Below are 20,915 nucleotides of genomic sequence, written 5' to 3' on the forward strand. Positions count from 1 at the left end.
CCTTAATTTATAGTATTTAAAAAACAGGATACATGGTGAAAGTAGAATTCACTTAACTGCAATTTAATTGAAATATATTCCTCTGAGTTCTTCTGGAGGATGGGAATGTTGGAACATAAGTAAAGAAAGATTACTGTAAGAAATAACATACTAGAAAAAGGTGAAGCAAGCAAAATGAAACTTAGTATACCGAATTTCATATGCTAGTAAAAATTGTTTTACAAATATTCTTTTCAGAGAGACCAGTTGCAAAGCATAACAAAGAATGAAAATGTACCATAATACACTACCTGAAAAGGTTCATTTAAAAATCTGACCTATTATTAAACAGTGGCAGACTGCTTAGTAGCACATAATTCTCAAACCATAAGAGCTTTAATATATTAACGAGGTGAAGTGGTGAATCCTGTTGCTACTAGGATATGCTATGTTTGTGTACTTTATGCAAATCTGGAGAAGCTTTTTAAGCAGTTGTTCTGTGCATGTAAAAAACTACCTGAAGTTAATAAGACTGTAAAGAAGTATAGCCTAATACAGTGAAGTGGTTTTTTGGTTATTTTTTCAAGTGAAAATGCATATAGCTGGGTGCTGGATATGTTTATTGGCTTTTTATGCTATTTCTGCCCTACCTCACCTTTCTGTATCATTCTCCTGAAGTCTCCAGAGTATGCTTGGCAGTTTGATTATGTATCATGTGTCTATTGAAAATATTACTTGCCTTCGCTGTTACTGGAATATTTGTTGTTGTTTGTATTCTCAATTGCTTTTAAAATGAGTGGGTTTTCCTATTAAAGTCATATAGAGTTGAATATCAAATAATAGCATTTTATCCTCACCCCTGGTGCTTTTTGGGTAGATTTAAAGAGTTCTTTGCAAAGGGCAATACATCTATTACATTTATGAGAGAACTTAGCTTGTATGCAAGCAACATTTCCTAAAAAACTTTCTTAGGTTTCTAATAGTTTCCACAAAATACACTTGATTTCAACCCTGTGAAATTATGAAGATATATACCATAAGGCTTTGTTTAGAAAAGCTGAGATTGTGGCCAAATTGCTTGAGGAAACATAAAAAGATTAATGATTGAGTCCTGCCTGGCTCCCAGATTCTCACTTCCTGAATCAGTGTAGCTGAGACATATCACAAAGATGACACATATTGACTCTGGGGAGGGAGCAGCAATTATTTGCCTTGTTATTTTCCATGTCAGGCAAGTAATAGACCAATATTGTGCCAGCCAGTGAAAGAAGAAATTTCTAGTTTGTCTGTCCTTCAGCTTGAAGGACTGTTGTACATACTTCTCAAAGACGGGTATATATTTGGAAATTAGGACCTTACTGCAAAGAACAAAAATATCTAGATCTTCCACTAGATTCTACTTTGAAGCAAGACAAAATACCAGAAAGTATAACCAGTGCTCAGTTTCCATATTAACGCCCTTCCAGGGAAGTGGCCTATGGATCACCAGCTCCAGAAAAATTATTTTGATGTTAGTGTTGTGTAGTCTTTCTCCCACAAGGTAGAGCAAAGGTGTTTAATGTTTGTTTAGTCATTCTCAAATGTCTGTACATGTTGCCTTTATTGTTTGTTTGTTTCATAGATCTATTTGCGATTCTTGGACTATGAGATGCAGAATTCCAACGAATGCAAAAGGAATTTTGTAGCTGTCTATGACGGAAGCAGCTCCGTGGAGGATTTGAAAGCGAAGTTTTGCAGCACTGTTGCTAATGATGTAATGCTGCGGACAGGTCTCGGTGTAATCCGCATGTGGGCAGACGAAGGCAGTCGAAGCAGCCGATTCCAGATGCTCTTCACATCTTTCCAAGAACGTAAGACCCTAATCAATACGTCCACCTTTCAGTTTGTTAAATGATACAAGTCCCAAAAACTGTTAATGTTTTCTTCATGCAGAGTAGTCACTGAAGAATGTTCCCAAACAAGCTATGTAAATATTCAGAACAGTTTTTATTCCAATCATTTATAGTGTGCAATAATTTGTAACGCAGTAGATAGAGCATATGATTCAGGGACAGGAAGACAGGTACGAGTAGTCACGACCTGTCCAGTTGTATGACCGTGACTTTTATCTGATCCCCAGGCTAGTGGGCCTCTATGTCTCAGTTGTTCCTTACACAACATGGAAAAGAATACAGCTCTGAACGTTTTTATCAAGCCTGATCCTTTCCTGTGAATTTGACTTTTTAGATCTCATTATAATAGGCGTTTGAAAAATACCTTATGATTATTTTATTACAGATGGTAGGTGTGTTTGTGCATATTCCAGAATTCATATATCAATAAACATGTATGTCAGATATTGTTAAGCAAATAATTTAGTTAATTTTTTGTAGTAACAGAAGTTTTCTAAAAACCTTACATGATATTTTGGTTAATATTCTCCCTATGTGCCTTGCCTGTATTCATATGTTTATATGATTTCTGGACTTAGATAATAAGCAAAACAGCCTTTGAAAGAAACAAAAGGTAGTTCTAGCCAGTTTAAACAAACAAACAAACAAACCACCAAAAAATCCTCGGCAAAACCCAATAATCCCATTCACTGAAAATGATTGACTCAAGTAATCACCTGTTAAAGATATCAGTTTGTTTGGTTTGATGGAAATAATGCATATTTGGTACCTTGAGGACGGAGTATACGCATTTATTTTCACATGCTGATTCATGTTCATTCTTAATGTATTTTTTGGTTTGTGCATCACATGTCTGACAGGAAGATTTCTGTGCGGCTGTCAGTGGTTGGAATGAAGGCGCAATCCTACCAAACACATTCTTCATCTGTATTCTGCGTGTGTGTACCCTGCAATGAGGCATTGAGACTCTGTTGAGAACAGCCTCTGTAATTCCTTAATTATGGCTCTGATTAAAAATTTCTGACAGTCTACATGCCTGAAACTGCATACAGCACTCTATTCTCACACTGCAGCCTTAGGGTGGATTGTATTTTTCTTGTCTGTAAATGAGGCCAGGGTCTAAAAGATATTGAGAACCCTCAGTTGAGATGATACTGCCCTTTTCTCATTTCTGCAACTGGAGATGTCTTGAATATTCAAGATCTGATTCATTTTTTTCACAAGGCATCCTGATCTGTTACCTTAGAAACAACTGCATAGACACTGGAGGTTCACAGCATATAAAGAACTGGAGAGTGAAGCACTATGATGACTAACTTGAAATGAAGGTTTGAATAAGTGTGTGTTTGCAAGGCTTTCATATTTTAAAGAAAAATAAGGAAAAATGTGGGTTTTTTCTCTTATAATATTCCTAATATGTTTACCTGACATGCTACATCTTATGAGCTACTCCATTCTTGTAAACAGACAATAGTTTATACTGCATGGTATTCTGACCGGGAAGTTGAAAGTATTAACATGATGTGTTTTCTGTAAATTTATTCTGAACAGGCATTGCGTGCTAAAAGCTGAAAATTTATTAAGGGCTAAATTTTGCTTTGAGATGTGTATACGTAGCCTGCTCATAAATAGTAGAAGAAACTGCATCTGTGTTTTTAATGCTGGAAACTGACTTTAAAGATTTAAAGGTGATGCAGATTGTACTTTCTGTGCCATGTCAGCTGTCCGTAAGTGCTGCCCTATGCCGCAGACTGGTGCTGGCTGTCAGGAGTCAGCTAGAGCAGATGTCCGGTGTGCGCACTGCGAGACACAGCTCATAGCATGTAAACTGCAACGTCTTTCAGCAGCGTGTGGGAATAATTAGATCATCTGCATGGAAGAGAAGGAATGTCAGACCTCATTCAGGGAGATGTGCATCAGGGAACAGACACCTGTGTCTCTACTCGGGGACAAAGAAAGAGGAAAAAAGCTATTTTGTTCACCTAGAGCTGAGAAAGAAACAAAATAGAGGAAGACATTTATGTTGTGGTTATGTGCATGGGAAAGAATGACAAAGTAAAACTCCTGTATTTACTGTTGCTGTGGGAATGACCAGGAGGTGTTGTGATCTGTAGCTCCCCAAGTTCCTCTCCTTAGTGTGGAGCTAAGTTGTCGAGATTGTGAGTCTTCCCTTCCACAAGGCTCTGTGAACTGGAAGTGGTTTTTTGTGGAAACAGCTTACTTAGCCCGAGGAATGTTTTCTTTCTGTGCAAGTCTGTTCAGTTTTAATTCTTATTATAGAGCCGTTTCCTGGGGACTTGACATTTGTGTAGAACAGAAATCTTAAAGAGATTTCTTACATGATTATTTTCATACGGTTTGATCAGTGTGCTCCAATTACATTTGAAATATAGATGTCTTTTTTGTTGGCCTCTAAAAAGTGGTCGTACAAGTTTCCAAACCTCTAGCAGTGATGGTCTGCAGAGCAGCAGTGCTATAAATATGTCTGAAGGAAAGGCATACAGTGCAAGAAGTTGTTAAATTTCCTATGCCAGAAAATCAGCAATGATTCTCACATCATCAAAATAGTGGTAGAGCTCTAAGTAACACTTAATAACCAATTAATTCTTAATAGCTGATAATTTAGAGTGATGATCTGATATTTCGTGATCAGCATTATGAGCTATTCCAACTATCATTATGGGGTTTGTCTGCTTATGTCCTTACCTTCTTAATCTTTAATATATCTTCTAAGCATATATATCTAATCATATTTTTGTGTATGGTAGTCACTGTCTACAATAGATTTCAAATATCCAATAAATTAATTTAAGAATCAGAAAAAGGAAAACAAGAAAGCTGCTATCATCAAAAGGTGTCTGTTCATCTGGTAAGAAGACTTGAAAAATGAGTCTTTGTTTTTTCACCCACTGACTAACTGTTCATTTCATTTTCCATGACTGTGAGAGTGATCTCCAGCCTGATTAATGACAGACATGCTACACCTACAGCTTCTTCAAAGAGCTGCTCCTGAGCAGACACACCTACGCTTTAACCTAAAAGCAGATTTCGTAGAACCAGGGCATACGGGATAAGAGAAAATCCCTCTGTATGCACAGCAGGCAAGATGTTCGTTCTCTCACCTCTGACTGCTATTTGGTAGCACTTCCTTCTCCGTCCATAACCCTGCATCACAAAACCCAGACCAGAAAAATACCATTCCTTCTCTTATTTTGTTGCCCCTTTGAGCTCTATGCCTGTTTTTAAAGCTCTGTCACATGTGGCTTTCCTAAAGGAACACAAGTTCTGTCATTCTTATTTTCTTTTTATTAACAAAACTTGTATTTGGATAGAAATCTAGGGCCATGTTTAGAAGAGTAGTGCACAGCTTTATCGAGTAACAGCACTCAAGTCCTTGTTTACAGCCAGAATCCCCGAAGATGATCACCCCAGCATGGGCAATTCTCTAATGGGGAAAAGGCGCTGCAGGTATGCAGTATCAATGACTGTGTTTATTGTGGTAATGCAAAGGGAACTACTTAGGGAACAATAAAGTGATTAAGTGCAACACATGTGAAGAGATGGCTTCCCTTTGCAAGGACTTAGGAGTGTAAATAGATTGCAGCTTTGCTAGTTTTGCTCCCTGCTTCCACACTAATATATAAAAAAGAAAACATGGGGATTGCCTCCTTACTGGTGAGCACTCATCTGTGATTTTCTTCCCCTCTGTGCTATTTACAGCTATCTCTAGTGAAAAACCCGCACTGGCTAAGCATCCCAATGACTCTCTGACCCTGAACAAAATAACTGTTTGAGGTGCCTAGAGTGTATAGCTGAACACAGACTGGAGCTCTGAGCACATGCTCCTGAGCTGCCATTCTCTGGTGAGTTCGCACATCAAAAAAACCCCATGAAACCACATATAAGTGTTTTTTAAAGACTAGATTATCGATGTGTATCTGGTATTAACTAGCCGTAAAAGTTACATTTATCTTGAACAGAGCTGTCTGAAGGTGGCTGACAAAGAAAATTCAGTATTAAGCACATTTCAAGTTTCTAATAGCTGTATTTTAATAAGATTTTTTTTTTCATTAGTTGCAAACGAGAAGTAATTTTAGTTTAGGTAGTATACTTGTAGTGTACAGAACTATTATTTTTAATAATTTTATAATTTTATAATTTTATAATTTTAATAATTTTAATAATTATTATAATAATTATTATAATAATTTTATAATTTTAATAAAGTAACTGAAACAGTCTCTCAGCATGACTGATGAACTGTTACTTGGAGAGGCTGAGTGAAAACTTCTTCCTCTGTTTCAAGGATGATTCAAGGAATATCTGAAGAATTTCATTTTTCTTTCTCTTGTGAAGGAAAGAAAGATCTATTTTTCATTAAGGAACAGTGGGAAAATCTAAATGATCTATACTTAAAGAATTCATGTGCAGAGCATGATGCAATGAGCTGTCTTGAGTACGTGAGGAGTAGGTGCGAAATGTCTAATGAGTTCAGTGTAAAATATTTCTCACATCTAACTATTGTTAAGATTTCAGAATTTTCCCATTCACCCTCAGCAGAAAGCAAGACCTCTCAAAAATGTATGACAAGAAGGGAAGGGGAGAAGAGAGCCTAAAAATAGCAAGTAGGGTAGGACATTCATCTAAGATTAGGGAGTCCCGCACTGAAATCCCTGTCTTGAAACAGGCTCAAAGGGTAAATCCACACGGTTCAATGAAGTACGAAGCAGACACCCAAGCTAGATTGCTCAGAGCTAGTTCACTCCCTAGAAGCACAGGAGTTGCACTAACTCTGCGTGGTGCTGAGAAACTGTAAATACACTGGGGAAAGCACTGCACTGAAGTGGAACAGCCAGGCTTCACAACAGGTCCGTAACAAGGCAGCTTTTGACTTCATCTTGTAAAAATGTTTTGACCTGGCCGTGTTTGTATTTTATACCCAAAGTATCCTGTAATGCCCAACAAAATGATGCTCAACACACACAGATAATGTATTTTATTATTAATGTCAGAACATCACAATAGTATAGTAATTATTAATAACATGCAGAATATTTAATTGCTATAGTGCTTTATAAATATTGTTATCTTATAGTATAAATGTGCATGTATTACTTGTGATCATTTATTTTATTGTCTCAGTGAGAGCAGTCTTTTTTTTTAAAATATGAAATATGACTGCTGTTGTTTCATGTTACTTTGTAAACATGGCATATGGAAGAACTATTAATGCTCTTTATGTTTCTCTGCCTTAGGGCTATTCAGTATTAAAAGACTTTATGATCATTTAGCATTAATAAATGAAAAAGTATTGATTATTGGCTCCATGTGCATTCCTAAAACCTTCCAATAGTAAGAAAATATAGACAACTCCATTGGCTCAATTTTTATAAATTTTGAAAGCAGTAACCTTCAAATACTAAACTCAGGCTTTTTTGAATACTGTGATGGTAACCTTCTGGAAATATGATCATTATAAAAATCTCCTAACTTGTACTAGAAACAAAATATATTTACATGCCAGATAACAGAAATAGTGTTATTATCATAAGATCTTTTTGAAGTATAGTTTTCCTAAACCTCAAAAAGAATCTGGGATATCATGTCTATTCCTGTTAACTCACTTGCTTATATATCTTCTAGGATAAGTGCACCATCTTGTGTTCAGTATAAATACTTGTTGCAAAGCAGAAGATGTTACATTATAATTAATTAAATAACTGTAAAATCTGTTTGTACATTAAGATACAAGGTATACCTACACATACCACACAAATTTTTAAGAAGAAAATATTACCATTAAAAATAATGTAGAATGAAAGTGTTTGAAGTTTTTCATTTTGTATATATTATTTTATATAAACTATAATTTTACATAAAAATAATTATTGGTTGAAATCCAAACTGGAAAAAGAACCTTTAATAATAATTTTTTTTCTGTAATTGGTGATTTAATTTAAATTATAGTGTTTTCATGCTGTAAAAATCCAACAATTTATCAAAGACTTAAAGTTATTAAAATACATCAGGTTGAATTATATCTATAGTTCTAATTTGCTCACCTGTGCTATAATAATTATGAATTGTTCATTGTGCTGAATATGCTATCTCACTTATTTCTAGGCCGATACCTTGGCAGAGCTTGACGCAAGGCAGCTTCGGGACACAGGAGAAATAACATAACTATGTATTCCCAGCTGTTACTTTTAATCTAGTTATGTAGCCATCTTTTCAGAGAGTCACAGAAGGGTTGAGGTTGGAAGGGACTCTGGGATATGATCTAGTTCAATCCTCCTGCTCAAAAGAGGGTCAGCTACAGCAGGTTGCCTAGGACTGTGTCCAGTTAGGTTTTGACTATCTTCAATGATGGAGACTCCACAACCTCTCTGGGAAACCAGCTCCTGCACAGTGTTTCACCAGCCTCAAAGTAAAAGTCTGTTCTTGCATTTAAGGGGAATTTCCTGTATTTCATTTAGTGCTCATCGCTTCTTGTCATGTCACTGGGCACTGCTGAGAAGAGCCTGGCTCTGTCTTCTTTACTCCCTCCCATCAGGTATTTGTACACATTGATGAGAGCCCCTCAGAGCCTTCTCTTTCCCAGGCTGAACAGTCCCAGCTCTCCCAGCCTCTCCTCGTATGTCAGATGATCCAAGCCTTTAATGGCCTTTGTGACCCTTTGCTGGACTCACTCCAGTGTGTCCATGTCTCTCTTGTGCTGAGGAGCCCAGAACTGGACACAGCACTGCATATGTGGCCTCACCAGTGCTGAGTAGAGGGGAAGGATCACATCTCTCAACCTGCTGACAATGCTCTTTCTAATGCAGCTCGGGATGCTCGTGGCCGCCTTTGCCACAAGGGCACATTGCTGGCTCATGGTCATCTTACTGCACACCAGCACCTTTTCTGCAAACTTGCTTTCCGGATGGTCAGTCCCCAGCATGTACTGGTGCATGAAGTTATTTCTCTCCAGGCACAGGACTTTGCATTTCCTTTTGTTGTTCTTCTTGAAGTTCCTGTTTCTCCAGCCTATTGCAGCCCATCTGTACAGCCACCTAACCACTTGGTCTATCAACCAGTCCTCCCAGTTTTGCACTGCCTGCGAACTTGCTGAGGATACACTCTGTCCTATCATCCAGGATATTAATGAAGAGATTAAAGAGTATTGGCCTCAGTACTGACCCCTGGGGTACATCATTAATGACTGGCCTCCAGCTGGACTTCATGCTGCTGATCACTATATTTTGAGCTTGGCAGTTCAGCCAGTTTCAGTCCAACACACTGTCTATTTATCTAGCCCATATTCATCAGTTTGTCTATGAGGATGTTATGGGAAATAGGGTTGAAAGCTTTTCTTAAGTAGAGAAACACAACATCCACTGCTCTCCTCTCACTCACTAAGCCAGTCATCCAATCATAGAAGGCTGTCATGTTGGTCAAGCATGATTTCCTTTTCATAAGTCCATGCGGACAACACTCTTCTTGTTCTTCATGTGTTTGGAAATGATTTTCAGGATTATTTGCTCTGTCACCTTCCCAGGGATCGAGATGAGGCTGACTGACCTGTAGCTCTCAGGATTCTTCTTCTTGCCTTTCTCAAAGACAGAGGGACATTTGCTTTCTTCCAGTCCTTGGAAACCTCCCCCGATCACCATGAACTTTCAGAGATAATCAAGAGTGGTCTCACAATGACATTAACCAACTACTGGGGACATCACATCAGGGCCCATGGGCTCATTTCTGTCCAGTTTGTTTAAATATTCCCTAACCTAGTCCTCTTCAACTGAGCATAAGTCTTCCTTGCTCCAGGCTTTCTCCCTCATCTCAAGTGCTTGGAACTCCAAAAGGCAAATCCCACCAAAAAAAGATGGAGGAGAAGAATGGATTCAGTACCTTAGCCTTTTCCATGTCCTTTTTCACCAAGTCTCCTGCCCCATTCAGCATCACACTCACAGTTTCCCCCATCTCGCTTTGACAGCTGACATACCCGTAGAAGTCCTTTTTATTGCCCTTTACAGCCCTCACCAGATTCAACTACAGATGGGCTTCAGCTTTCCTAGCTGTATTACTGCATCTTTGGCCAGTGCCCCTATATTTCTGCTGGGGTCATCTGACCCTGCTGCCACCTCTTGTATGTGTCCTTTTTATGTCTGAGTTTAGTCACGAGCTCATTGTTCATCCATGCAGACTAACTGCCACCTTCACTTGATTTTCTGCTTGTCCAGATAGACAACTATTGAGCTTGGAAGAGGTGATCTTACAGGATCAACCAACTCTCCTGGAACCTTTATCTTTCCAGGACCACCTTCCATGGCATTCTTCCAAGCAGACCCTTCAACAGTGAAATTTTGCTCTCCTGAGGCCCAGAGTTGTGATCCCGCTTTTTACCTTATTCCCTCTTTGCAGCACTCCACCATCTCATGATCACTGCAGCCAGGGCTGCACCTGGCATTCACATCCCTGACCGGTTCTTCCTTGTTTATAAAAGTATGAGGCCCAGCAGAGCTTCCCTCATCAACTCCTTGATTACTTGTATCAGGAAGTTATCGTCAATGCACTGTGGAAACCTCCTGGATTGCTTCTGCCCTGCTGTGTTACCCTCCGCAGATATCAGGTGGTTAAAATGCTCCATAAGGACCAGGGCCTGCAAACGTGAGGCTTCTTCCAGCTGTCTGAAGAAGATTTCATCTATTTCTTGTCCCTGATCAGGTAGTCCATAGCAGACAGACACCAACTACAATATTGGTAGCTGTGGGCCAACACTGGGCTGCCCACTAATCCTGACCCAAAAACTCTCACTTGGCTCCTCACCCAACCCAAAGCAGAGCTCTGTGCATTTCCACTGCTCTCTCATGTAAAGGGCATTTATGCAGTCATGGGGAAGACCGTAGACTGATAAAGTAGGCCTTCTGCTGGGTGGAGAGGTTTGTGCCGCTTTATCTAGTTGAAGCTAAATATAGCAGTAGCTTCCTGTTGTGAAAACATCCACAACCTTTCCTCACGTTTAAACATCTACATACTGAGACATTGCCATAGATGATGTTCAAGACCTAGGTTAAGCTATCAAGTGTTGCTGCCACATACCTTGTCTGCTTGATACCACGCCTATCCTGGGTTCTGTAACAGCTTCAGGAAAGCATCAGGACTACATCCATCCTGCTGTAAAAGAATCCTGTTTACTACCAGTTCATTTATCTTTTTGCTATTAGTAGAATGTCCTTGATACAGCATTCCAAGACCCCTTTGCTGTGCCTCTTCAAGGGCAAAAAAACTAATTCCTCCAATGTACAATGGGACTGACAAGTTTTCAGCTTCCCTTGATGATTTCATTCATTCCAACAAAAAGCCTTCATTAGAGTGGGAAAAATATATGGATTACTTGTCCAGCTTAATCACACCAGGTTCAAGGGACTACAGAGAGGACTTGACTATACTAATTTTGTAAACATGAACAAGAGGGGGGTGTTTGTCATTAGGTATAGGAATCTTACATTTGGATTTCTCTCATGCTAAATTTGCTGTACTTACTCTGAAATTGCTGCCTCACTATTCATCTAGTTTTGACATTTATTCACATACTATCTCTTTCCTCCATAGTTCAACAGCAGAATTTAGAGAAACTGAAATTTTCTTTCTTTTTGCTTCCTTTCTCTTGCCTTTCATTTCCAGATCCCCCTGCCATCACTTTGCATAATTATCCCTTCTTCTTAAATCTGCAAAAAATGTCTTGTACTGCTCTTTTTCTTCCTCTTATTTCTGAAACATTTCCTAATATTATTCATTTGATATAAAATCTCTTGTCATTCCTTTCAGTGCAGAATGCCTTAAGTGTCATCTATTTCTGCTGTGCAGTTCTCTCTTTCTTCCTCTTCCTTTCACTTACTTTACTACCTTCCTTTCCTACTTACCACCACTATACTTCTAAATTCCTTTATTTCTGCCTCACACAACTGTCCTTCCTTCCCTTAAATTGTTCTCTATTCTTTTGGGGGTAGTTTTTCCCCTATAAATTCTTTCTTCGCTGTTGCATTCAGGATTAAATCAGACTGATTTTAAAGTGGCAAGAGCAAGTCATAGACATCTAGGAGGTTCTGCCTGCTCAGACACAGCACTCTGTCCTCACAACTTCACTTCTAAGGCCTTTCATGCCACTCTGCATGGTTTTTTGGTGTTTTGGTGTTTTGTTTTTTTTTTTTTTTCTTCTTTATAGATTTATTAGCATAAACTTTCCTAATCCTTTGCTAATACTTTTTTTTTCCCTTGTTCCCCTGTCACTTCTTGTGCTTTCTCCATTTGTCATTTGGGTCTTCTTTTCTTGTGCACTTCCTACTTATTACCATGTATTTTGAATGGGTGGCTACTTAGGTCTTCTCTAGGTATCCCTTTCATAAATTCTCTCCCTCTCTGTTTCACTTTTTTGCTTAGAACAGGCAGTGAGACTCTTGCTGTGTGTTGGAAAGAACCAGTCCCAAAGATCCTTGCCTTGCCCAGAAACAGGTATTTCAGCTAGAGTGTGAAAGAATGATAGTGCCTCTGGAGGGTACCCTATATGATGTGTCACATCATGATGTGACACAGTATCCTCCAGGCTCAGCCCTCACTGTCCCCAGTTGACAGCAACAGATAGATAAGGACTGTCCCAAAGCACCCTCCCTTGCTAATATGCGTGTGTGCTGTTCTGCTCTTTCTGTCCAGTTTAAAGTAAAATCCTTCCTGTAACAAGCTTAACACCTGACCAGGGTCACTGCAGCTTAGGAGATGGTATACCAGATTTTTCCAAAAATTGAACAGTGGGTAGAACCAGCCTGGCTGATCAGTCTTCTGCATTGGCTAAGAGATACAGTATATGTATACTGTTATATCTGAGTGGATGGTTGCATATTTGGGTGTGTGTACAAATTTTGATGGCATTTACTATTTGTTTAACAGACCATAACTGCTCTGAAGAAGCCATTATAGTCAGTTATGGATATCTGAACTTAAACACTTATTGAAAAGTGGATTTCTTGACATGATATATGGAGTCATTAAGTTCTACAATATAAATCCTTTGTACTGTCCTTAGTTAGCAAACCACTGAAGCAGTCATCTGCTCTGTGCCAGCCTCTGCGCTATGCATATATGTTGTCATAGGAACTGCTTTTACAGTTGCAGAGGAGAAAAATTGCCATGAAGCATCAAATTCTAAGTATCAATAATATGAATATCATAACTCTTGATTAGTTAAGGGTTTTAGGTTATTTTTTAACTTTCCCTTAATAATATTGTTTTTGGGTTATTTGAGCTAAAAAATACATAAACAGTTCATTTTTACTGATTTAACACTGATAAAGTTTGTAGCTCTTTTTCCAAGTGCAGGAAGATGTTCTGGTTTGGTTTTAATAAAAGAAATATGAGAAGTAATTTACCTTTACTATGTTATATAATTGTGGAGTAGTATCTTTACAACCCCAACACCTAAGGATCTCCCAACACTTGAGTAAGTAGTACAGTTTAGCAGCATGGACCATTCCTTCTGATGGCTTCCAAGCTGCTTCTTCACAGTAACAGTATATGGCCTTCAGTAAAGCCTTCATCCTGCAGCTTTAATCTGCATGATTCTCCTAGACTATGGGCTTCAGAGACACTAAAGACTGTTGCTTTTTTTAAGCTTCACACTTTTGATCAAAGGGGTACTCTTTTGCTGTAGCCTTTCTTATGACCAAAAGGTTTTAAAAATAATTTTATTTTCTCTGTGTATAAATGTTCAGGCGGCGTTGATATGGGCACTAAAGTACATATCTTCTTTGAGTCACACAAGTTTTCTTACAAAACCGGAGTTTCAGCAATGAACTTTAAAACAATTTCCTATACACTGGATCTGGCTGGGATAGAGTTAACTTTTTTCGTAACAGCCCATAGAGTGTTGTGTTTTGGATCTGTGGCTAAAACTGTTGATAACACATCAATGGCCCTCTACCAATGTATGGGGGGGCAACCCACTACAGCCATGAGACTCAGACTATGGGAAAGTCCATCTGTTAGACAGAATTGAAAATCTCTTGCCACAGAATAATAAACAGTGTGTAACTTGAGTGCTCTCAATGCTGCATGTCAAATATTAAATATGCTCAAGGAACCTGTGTTGTACAGCTTTTTCCTATTACAGATTACATGATCACTCCTAGATGTGTTTGTTGTGGAGAGCCGAATGACTTACTACTTAATATCAGCTTTTTCTCTCTTGTTTTTAGCCCCTTGTGAAGCCAACACATTCTTTTGCCACAGTAATATGTGTATTAATAATACATTGGTCTGCAATGGACTCCAGAATTGTGTGTATCCTTGGGATGAAAACCACTGCAAAGGTAATGTGTAGAATTGGAAATGTCAAGTCATTTAGACTGCGTGGGATACAGCATATTATCCTTAGTTTCTTGTTAAGTATGTGCCAGATGGGTCAAAGCTCAGGAAGAGTAATTCAGGGAGAGCATACATCAAGCAATAGAGAAAATGAAGAGAGGTAAAAATACTGATGGATTTTACTTTCAGTGTTTGCATTTGTTTTGCTTGGTGTTGATTTGTGTTGGTTATGTCCTTCTGGCAAGCTTTCTGATCACTTGGTCTCTGTTTTCCATACAATCTAAAATGTAATTAAAAGTCATATTTTGGTTCCTTTGTCATAGTTACCTTTGCAATGGAATAGCATATGGGTAGCAGATGTCTTTTAGCTGTATGCCATGCCCATAATAGCCCAGGTGGGCTAAAAAGCCAAGGTGAAGTGGAATTAACACTGAAGGAAAGCAACCAAATCTACCTATAATCAAGTGAAATTGAAGAGCATGGAACAAGCACAGGAAATCAGGCATAATGTCTATTTCATAGGCAGGGACTGATGTTCCTAACCAGGTGCTGACAATGGTTTCTAAATGTTGCTTTGTGTTTCTGGGAAAAAAAAAAAAATCAGCATCTGTGTTGTCTTCAGGGAAAAGAGCTTAACTAACTTATGTTGCAGGCTAGGGAGACAGTTCGCTTCCCTTCCACCCCCCTCCCCACCCCCCCCGCCCCGCTACTGCAGATTTGTTCCTGGAAACATGGGATATGCCAAATTTAGGAACCAATCAAGAAAAAATTCAGAATGAGGTGGATTAGCAGTCAGCCCATAAGTCTGCTGAAGCCTGTAAAATCCTGACAAGCAGTGCAATAAGGTAAAAAGCAAATGAAAACATACTTCAAAAGAACATAGCAAAACTGTGGCATGGCATAATATTCTTCAAAGAAACTAAATATACGATGGGGAAATAATTATCTGTTCTCTACTTCTTCAGCACAGAGGAAAACAGAAAACCTTCCCCACTCTTTCCTTTCCAGAATGATTTTCATCTTTCATTTGCCAAGTATCTTTTTATTGGGTCTTGTGCGTTCATCCTCTCTTGTTTTTCTGACTAAAAAGAGGTTTGCTGATTCCAGCAAAAAGGTTGTTTGCTGCTATGTTGCTTTTCCTAACTCTCCTACTTCCCCAGAGTTTGTGCCAGTCAGTTCGAGAAACTCCAGGTGAATCTACAAGAGTAGGCAATGGGGAGTACTGAAAAGTTCATTTTTGGTATCTAGGAGGTTATGAAGAGATGGATGTTATTGTTTTGGTGTCAATAACTTTCATTTCAAAGGCTTTTTATTAAGTCCTTTGATATGTTTTAGGTTGCCAGGAAAAATTACACTAAACTGGGTGTTGAAACTTAATCACAGTTGTCGAGTCTTGCTATGCCTGTGAGAGACTGATGCTAATGCTTTCAGCTTGGTTTTCTACAAGGCTCAGTCACCGTCACGTGTCACATATATCTGCAGCCATGTGAAAGCAAATCACAGAGAAATATACACAACAGTAGGGTGAAACTGGTTTTCTTTTTATTATTTTACTGCCTATTTTCTGTTTTTCTTCATTCACAATGCTGAATTTGCTGGCTAACTTCCTAGGGGCCCCTGAGTAAAGGATAGTAGGTAGGATCAGCTTTTGGATTTTTATGGGTGTTTAGAAAAGTTCTGGTAATTAATAGGTCAGGAACAAAAGAAATAACTTGCACACATTCTTTTTTCCTTTCTGAAACCTCAGTTTGAATAACTTTTCTATTTTCTCCTGATTTAGCTTTTTCATTGGATACTGCCAACAGTCCCAGTCAGTTCATAAATATTAGGACTTCACCGAAGTTCCCAATGCAAAGAAGAATTTCTTTTTAAATCCTGTAAATTCTTGCTCTTTCATTGGTCCTAATGTCCTAGTTGCATATATTTACTGGAAGAGACAGGAAATAATGAAGAGAACATCTGTAACAGTCTTGGGGACTTTAGCAGGCAAATGGAGTTCAGAGGTGACACTAAAGCCATCTGCTTGTTCTGGTGGTTGCTTTTTATAAAAAATGTAAATAATCCTTTCATCTAATTAAGCTTGTAATATACCCTGAATAAATCACTTTCCAAGTGAATAGGCACACAGAGGACCTGTGTGTTGTTTATTTGGCTTTCACGAATACCTGATTTCTTTCTTTTTTCTTTTTGTCAGTGAGATTGATTATGTGAACTCAGACATAGACTAGGCTCAGCTTTGAAGTAATCTGTGAACCCATCATGATTGTTTTTGTTCTTGAACTGCAATTAACGTTGTGCTTTTTTTTTCTCCTGTCACACAGAAAAAAGAAAAGCTAACCTATTGGACCAACTTACCAATACCAGTGGGACTATAATTGGGGTGACTTCTTGCATTGTGATCATCCTCATTGTTATCTCTGTTATAGTACAGATCAAGCAGCCTCGTAAAAAATTCGTCCAAAGGAAAACAGACTTTGATCAAACAGTGTTCCAGGAGGTGTTTGAGCCTCCTCATTATGAGTTATGCACCCTCAGAGGGACAGGGCCTACAGCTGACCTTGCTGATGTTGCAGATGACTTTGAAAATTATCATAAACTGCGGAGATCATCTTCAAAATGCATTCATGACCATCACTGTGGATCACAAGTGTCTAGCATTAAGGGCAGCCGTAGTAACCTCAGCACAAGAGATGCTTCTGTCTTGACAGAAATACAACCCCAGCCTGTAAAACCACTCATTCAGCCCATGAACAGGAGAAATATCCTTGTCATGAAGCATAGCTACTCACAAGATGCTGCAGATGCGTGTGAGATAGACGAAATTGAAGAGGTACCAACCACAAGTCACAGGCTGTCCAGACATGATAAAGCTGTTCAGCGGTCAGTATCAATAGATTTTTGAAGACTATTGTGTAAGGACTTGATTGCCCAAACATATTCACTTTTTATTCAGTAAAGACATATTTTCTTTCTTCTTTATTTATTGTTTAAATTTCTGTTTCCTGATAGCACATACCATTATATTATCTCTCTCTTCCTGTCTCTCTCTTATCTCTGCTCCTGTTTCCTGAAGGATCCTGTATCTCAGTTTTACCTTTCTACTTTATATCTTTCTTTTTCTTTATTTTACACATACTCACATGCATACACACACAGGCCAACAGAGAACAGGTACAATTTTTAAAAACCAAAGAAGATTTTGTGTGAATCTAGTTTTTGAAAGAGCCACATACATGTAGTTTCCCTGTAACTGAGGTGGCCTTGAGTATCATCCACTGTTGGTCTAACATCTTTAAATCAATACGTCAATAAATAAAAAATACATGTATCCATTTTGATGCATGGCACCACAATGAGAAACACAGTCCTGGGGTAAGGAAACCCCTTTTCTCATGAAACATTATCTTTTATATAATGAATGACAGTATTTGCAAAACTTTACTGTATCTGTTCCATTATTAATCACAGTATCTTGGCTTGTCATATTAACATATATATATATCGGTTAGAACATGAGACAGCATAGTTCATAGAGAATACTCATATATTTACATATAAGAATGTAGTTAAAAGGAATCTTTCTAATCAATAAAAAAGTCAAGCATGATATTTTTAATAAAAGAGCTATTCCTACTGTATATTGCACTTTGAATGACTGTAAATATGAATGATTAAAAGTTTACAAGAAAAAGAAAAAGAAAAGCAGAAACATTTATGAACCATTTATTTGAAAAAGAACACAGAAATTTTTTATATATGTTTGTGTTTTCTCTTGCATGCATTATTTATGCACTTCTGACTGTTTACATGCCCTCCATATTTTCTTTGCACATTAAGGCATTTCTGTCTCTTAAAAAAAATAAGTTATTAGATTATTTTAATCTAATTGCATGCCAGTGTAAATGACTTCATGAATATTGATCAGATTATCAAGGTGTACTGTTTATTAAGTATCTATATGCATATATTTCTTTTTTTCTATGCAAACATTATTATTTTGAATGAAATAGCCATAACATTCCAGGTTCTGCCTCATTGGGTCTCTAAGCAAACATGAGTCTGAGTACAACACAACTAGGGTCTAAGAGACAAACTTGAGGTAAGTAAACATACCTATACAACAATTGAACCATCTGTTTCTTTCCATTTTATTTGTTATATTGCTAAAATGCATGTTAGTTCTCAAGTTATATGTCACCTTGTATGGAGAGAGCCAGGTTTGAATACTGAGAAAACTAAAAGACAGATGACCATGTTAGTATTGTAAACTAAGCAAAATCTATTAATTCCTTATTCTTGACAGCACTATAATCATCCCCTAGCTAAATATATTCTTCATTCCAAACACATTATAAAGACAGATGCTTTGCATGGCTCTGGTGTCTCATTTATTTTTTTATTTAGGAAAATAAAATTTAGAGTCCCAGCATGTGAAATAGTATGTAAAAATTGGTAATCTAATCCAAGCAGGAAGATGGGGAACTATCTGTTTTCAGTTCATTTTATTCTTTCAACCTTGTGAAGTGTTGGGGGAAGGGTATGTGGTAGTACTGATAAATTCAGAGATTCTGTAGCACTAATGTTAACGTTTGCAAATTAAACTTCCTTTTTTTGAGTCTTTTCCCAGGCTTTTCATTTTGTATAATTTGTTATCAACATTTAATCTCAATAAACATAATCTTAGATATTTATAATGAGGTTATAGATAGCTGCTAGTCTGTCTGTATGTATATATATAAACAGAGATATGTATATATACATGTTTATATGTGTATATATGTACAGCAATTTTACTGGGAAAGAATCCATTAATGCTTTTATTGCTTCTAGATAGTTTAGGTAGATATTTTTCTGTATTTCTCCTCATAGAGAGAACATATTTTAACTTTGTTTTGCTTTCAGACAACTATTCATGCAGTCATGCAAACTCTGTATGGAAAAATCTATAGTGAATTATTTCAGCTGTCTGAATGAGAGAGTGGACATGTTTCTAATTTAATTTCATTGCCTTTATCCAAACCTAAGAAGTACAGACATATTTTACTTCCTTAGCAATATATTCCCATTCCACAATAATATGTTTCTTTTGTAATTTGGTTGCTGGCCACCAAGTGCTCCTTAGTTTTTAAATACATTTAGAGATTTGTTGCAAACTTGAAGAAATTAGCTCCTAACTGAGACTGTCCCTTTTTTGTTTTGGGTTTGTTGTTTGTTTTTTTTTTTTTTTTTTATCTTAGTTTTATTTCAGTTTATATGTTTTATGTCTGTTATTTACTTGTATGTTTTGTGATATGTGGAAGAAGAATTACATTGAACTTTTGTTATATGTACGTTGTTTTCATTATATAGACTGCTTGAGAATAGTGCGCTCCTGGGTGATTTTGAACATGCTACAATGAAATGTGAATCTATCGTCCTTGGAAACACCAGCTAGAGGTTTTATGGACTCTCTGACCAGCTATTCTCATATCATGACAAAATTCAGCAAACAGTGTTGAGTAAAATTACTAGAAGGCAATAAGACTTTGGTTATTATGCTTATTGGTCATTTCTCTTTTTTTTTTTTTTTTTCCTCTCTTCTTTTCGTTGCAAGTTAAATTCCCAATTTCAGGAACAATTTATTGAGATCAGGTATTTAGCCACTCATCATCACTTCAATAGAAATGTTTGTTGGATAAGCATCTAGCAATATGACTGAATTTGACATTGAGAAAATAATCTGCATGTATGTTACTGAATATTTGAGTTGGCAAAAATCCCTTTATTAGATACATTGTAAAAAGCATGCATTCATGATTGTTGCTGTTACTGTTCCATTTCTGTGTCATATGCTTGCTACTTGTAACTTTTTATATAAAGATACATAAAAAAATGTATAATAATTTCTTACCTTGACTTTAACGGCAATGTTTTCTTTTACCCAGTTTACAAATCTTGTGTAATTCAGAAGATTAAGCTCAAAATGTAGCTTCTAGGAACTTGAAACCCAGATACATCAGAGAATCAGCTGTCTCTCATCCCTCACTTATTGAAAAGCAAAATACATTAATTTTTAAAGATTTAAATGAATTCATAATACATAAAGTTGATCACCTAATTTCAGTTAAAAGGTTTGTGATAACCTTTGTGTTCAATTCTGTACTCTAAACTAATTTATTTCCATGGCAATTATTAGGAAGTTTGCTTCAGGGTAGCAGAGTAGCAGATTTTTGTCAGTTACACAAATGTTATGGCTGGGCTCCAACTTTAGAGATACAGATATACACCACTTCCTTATGCAAGATAAAATGATATTCATAATTCAAGCTATAAACATTAGTAACCAACACTGAAATCAAACCTGAAAGGTTAAGTTACTAAGGAATTATTGTAGGTTGAAAAGCCACAATTATGTAAAGTTGAAAACCCCCTCATTCAAGAACTCAATAACCATGCATAAAATCATAGTTGCATTATCTACTTAAAATGTTATCTTCCAAATTCTGTTTCAAAATAAATCCCAGTTCCTTCTTAAACATATTATGTCATTCATGGTTGTTAGGTTTTCCTGTATAAAAGTTTTGCTAGTTTTATTGAAAAAGTGGAAAGAATTCCATGGATATTCCCAAAGTATAAATAGATGGGAAAAAAGAAAACCTGAAAGACTGACATAGAAAATAAGGTGATCTGTAACAGTTATTTAAATATATAGTACATAATTTACAT

The 20,915-nt window shown here is 37.2% G+C and overlaps 1 protein-coding gene across 1 annotated transcript in view; it reads left to right on the forward strand.

The window, feature by feature from the left end:
* The window catches only part of NETO1 (neuropilin and tolloid like 1), a 68,214-nt gene extending 48,390 nt beyond the window's left edge, over nucleotides 1–19,824 (forward strand). The window contains exons 7-11 of the mRNA XM_075495672.1: nucleotides 1,601–1,829; nucleotides 14,102–14,215; nucleotides 16,532–17,090; nucleotides 18,235–18,309; nucleotides 19,560–19,824. Coding sequence (XP_075351787.1) covers nucleotides 1,601–1,829; nucleotides 14,102–14,215; nucleotides 16,532–17,090; nucleotides 18,235–18,295 — 963 coding nt within the window. The 3' untranslated portion in view covers nucleotides 18,296–18,309; nucleotides 19,560–19,824. The remainder of the gene's footprint in view (nucleotides 1–1,600; nucleotides 1,830–14,101; nucleotides 14,216–16,531; nucleotides 17,091–18,234; nucleotides 18,310–19,559) is intronic.
* The last annotated feature ends 1,091 nt before the right edge of the window (nucleotides 19,825–20,915 follow it).

Source organism: Mycteria americana, chromosome 2 (assembly GCF_035582795.1).
Source record: "Mycteria americana isolate JAX WOST 10 ecotype Jacksonville Zoo and Gardens chromosome 2, USCA_MyAme_1.0, whole genome shotgun sequence".
Classification (NCBI taxonomy): domain Eukaryota; kingdom Metazoa; phylum Chordata; class Aves; order Ciconiiformes; family Ciconiidae; genus Mycteria; species Mycteria americana.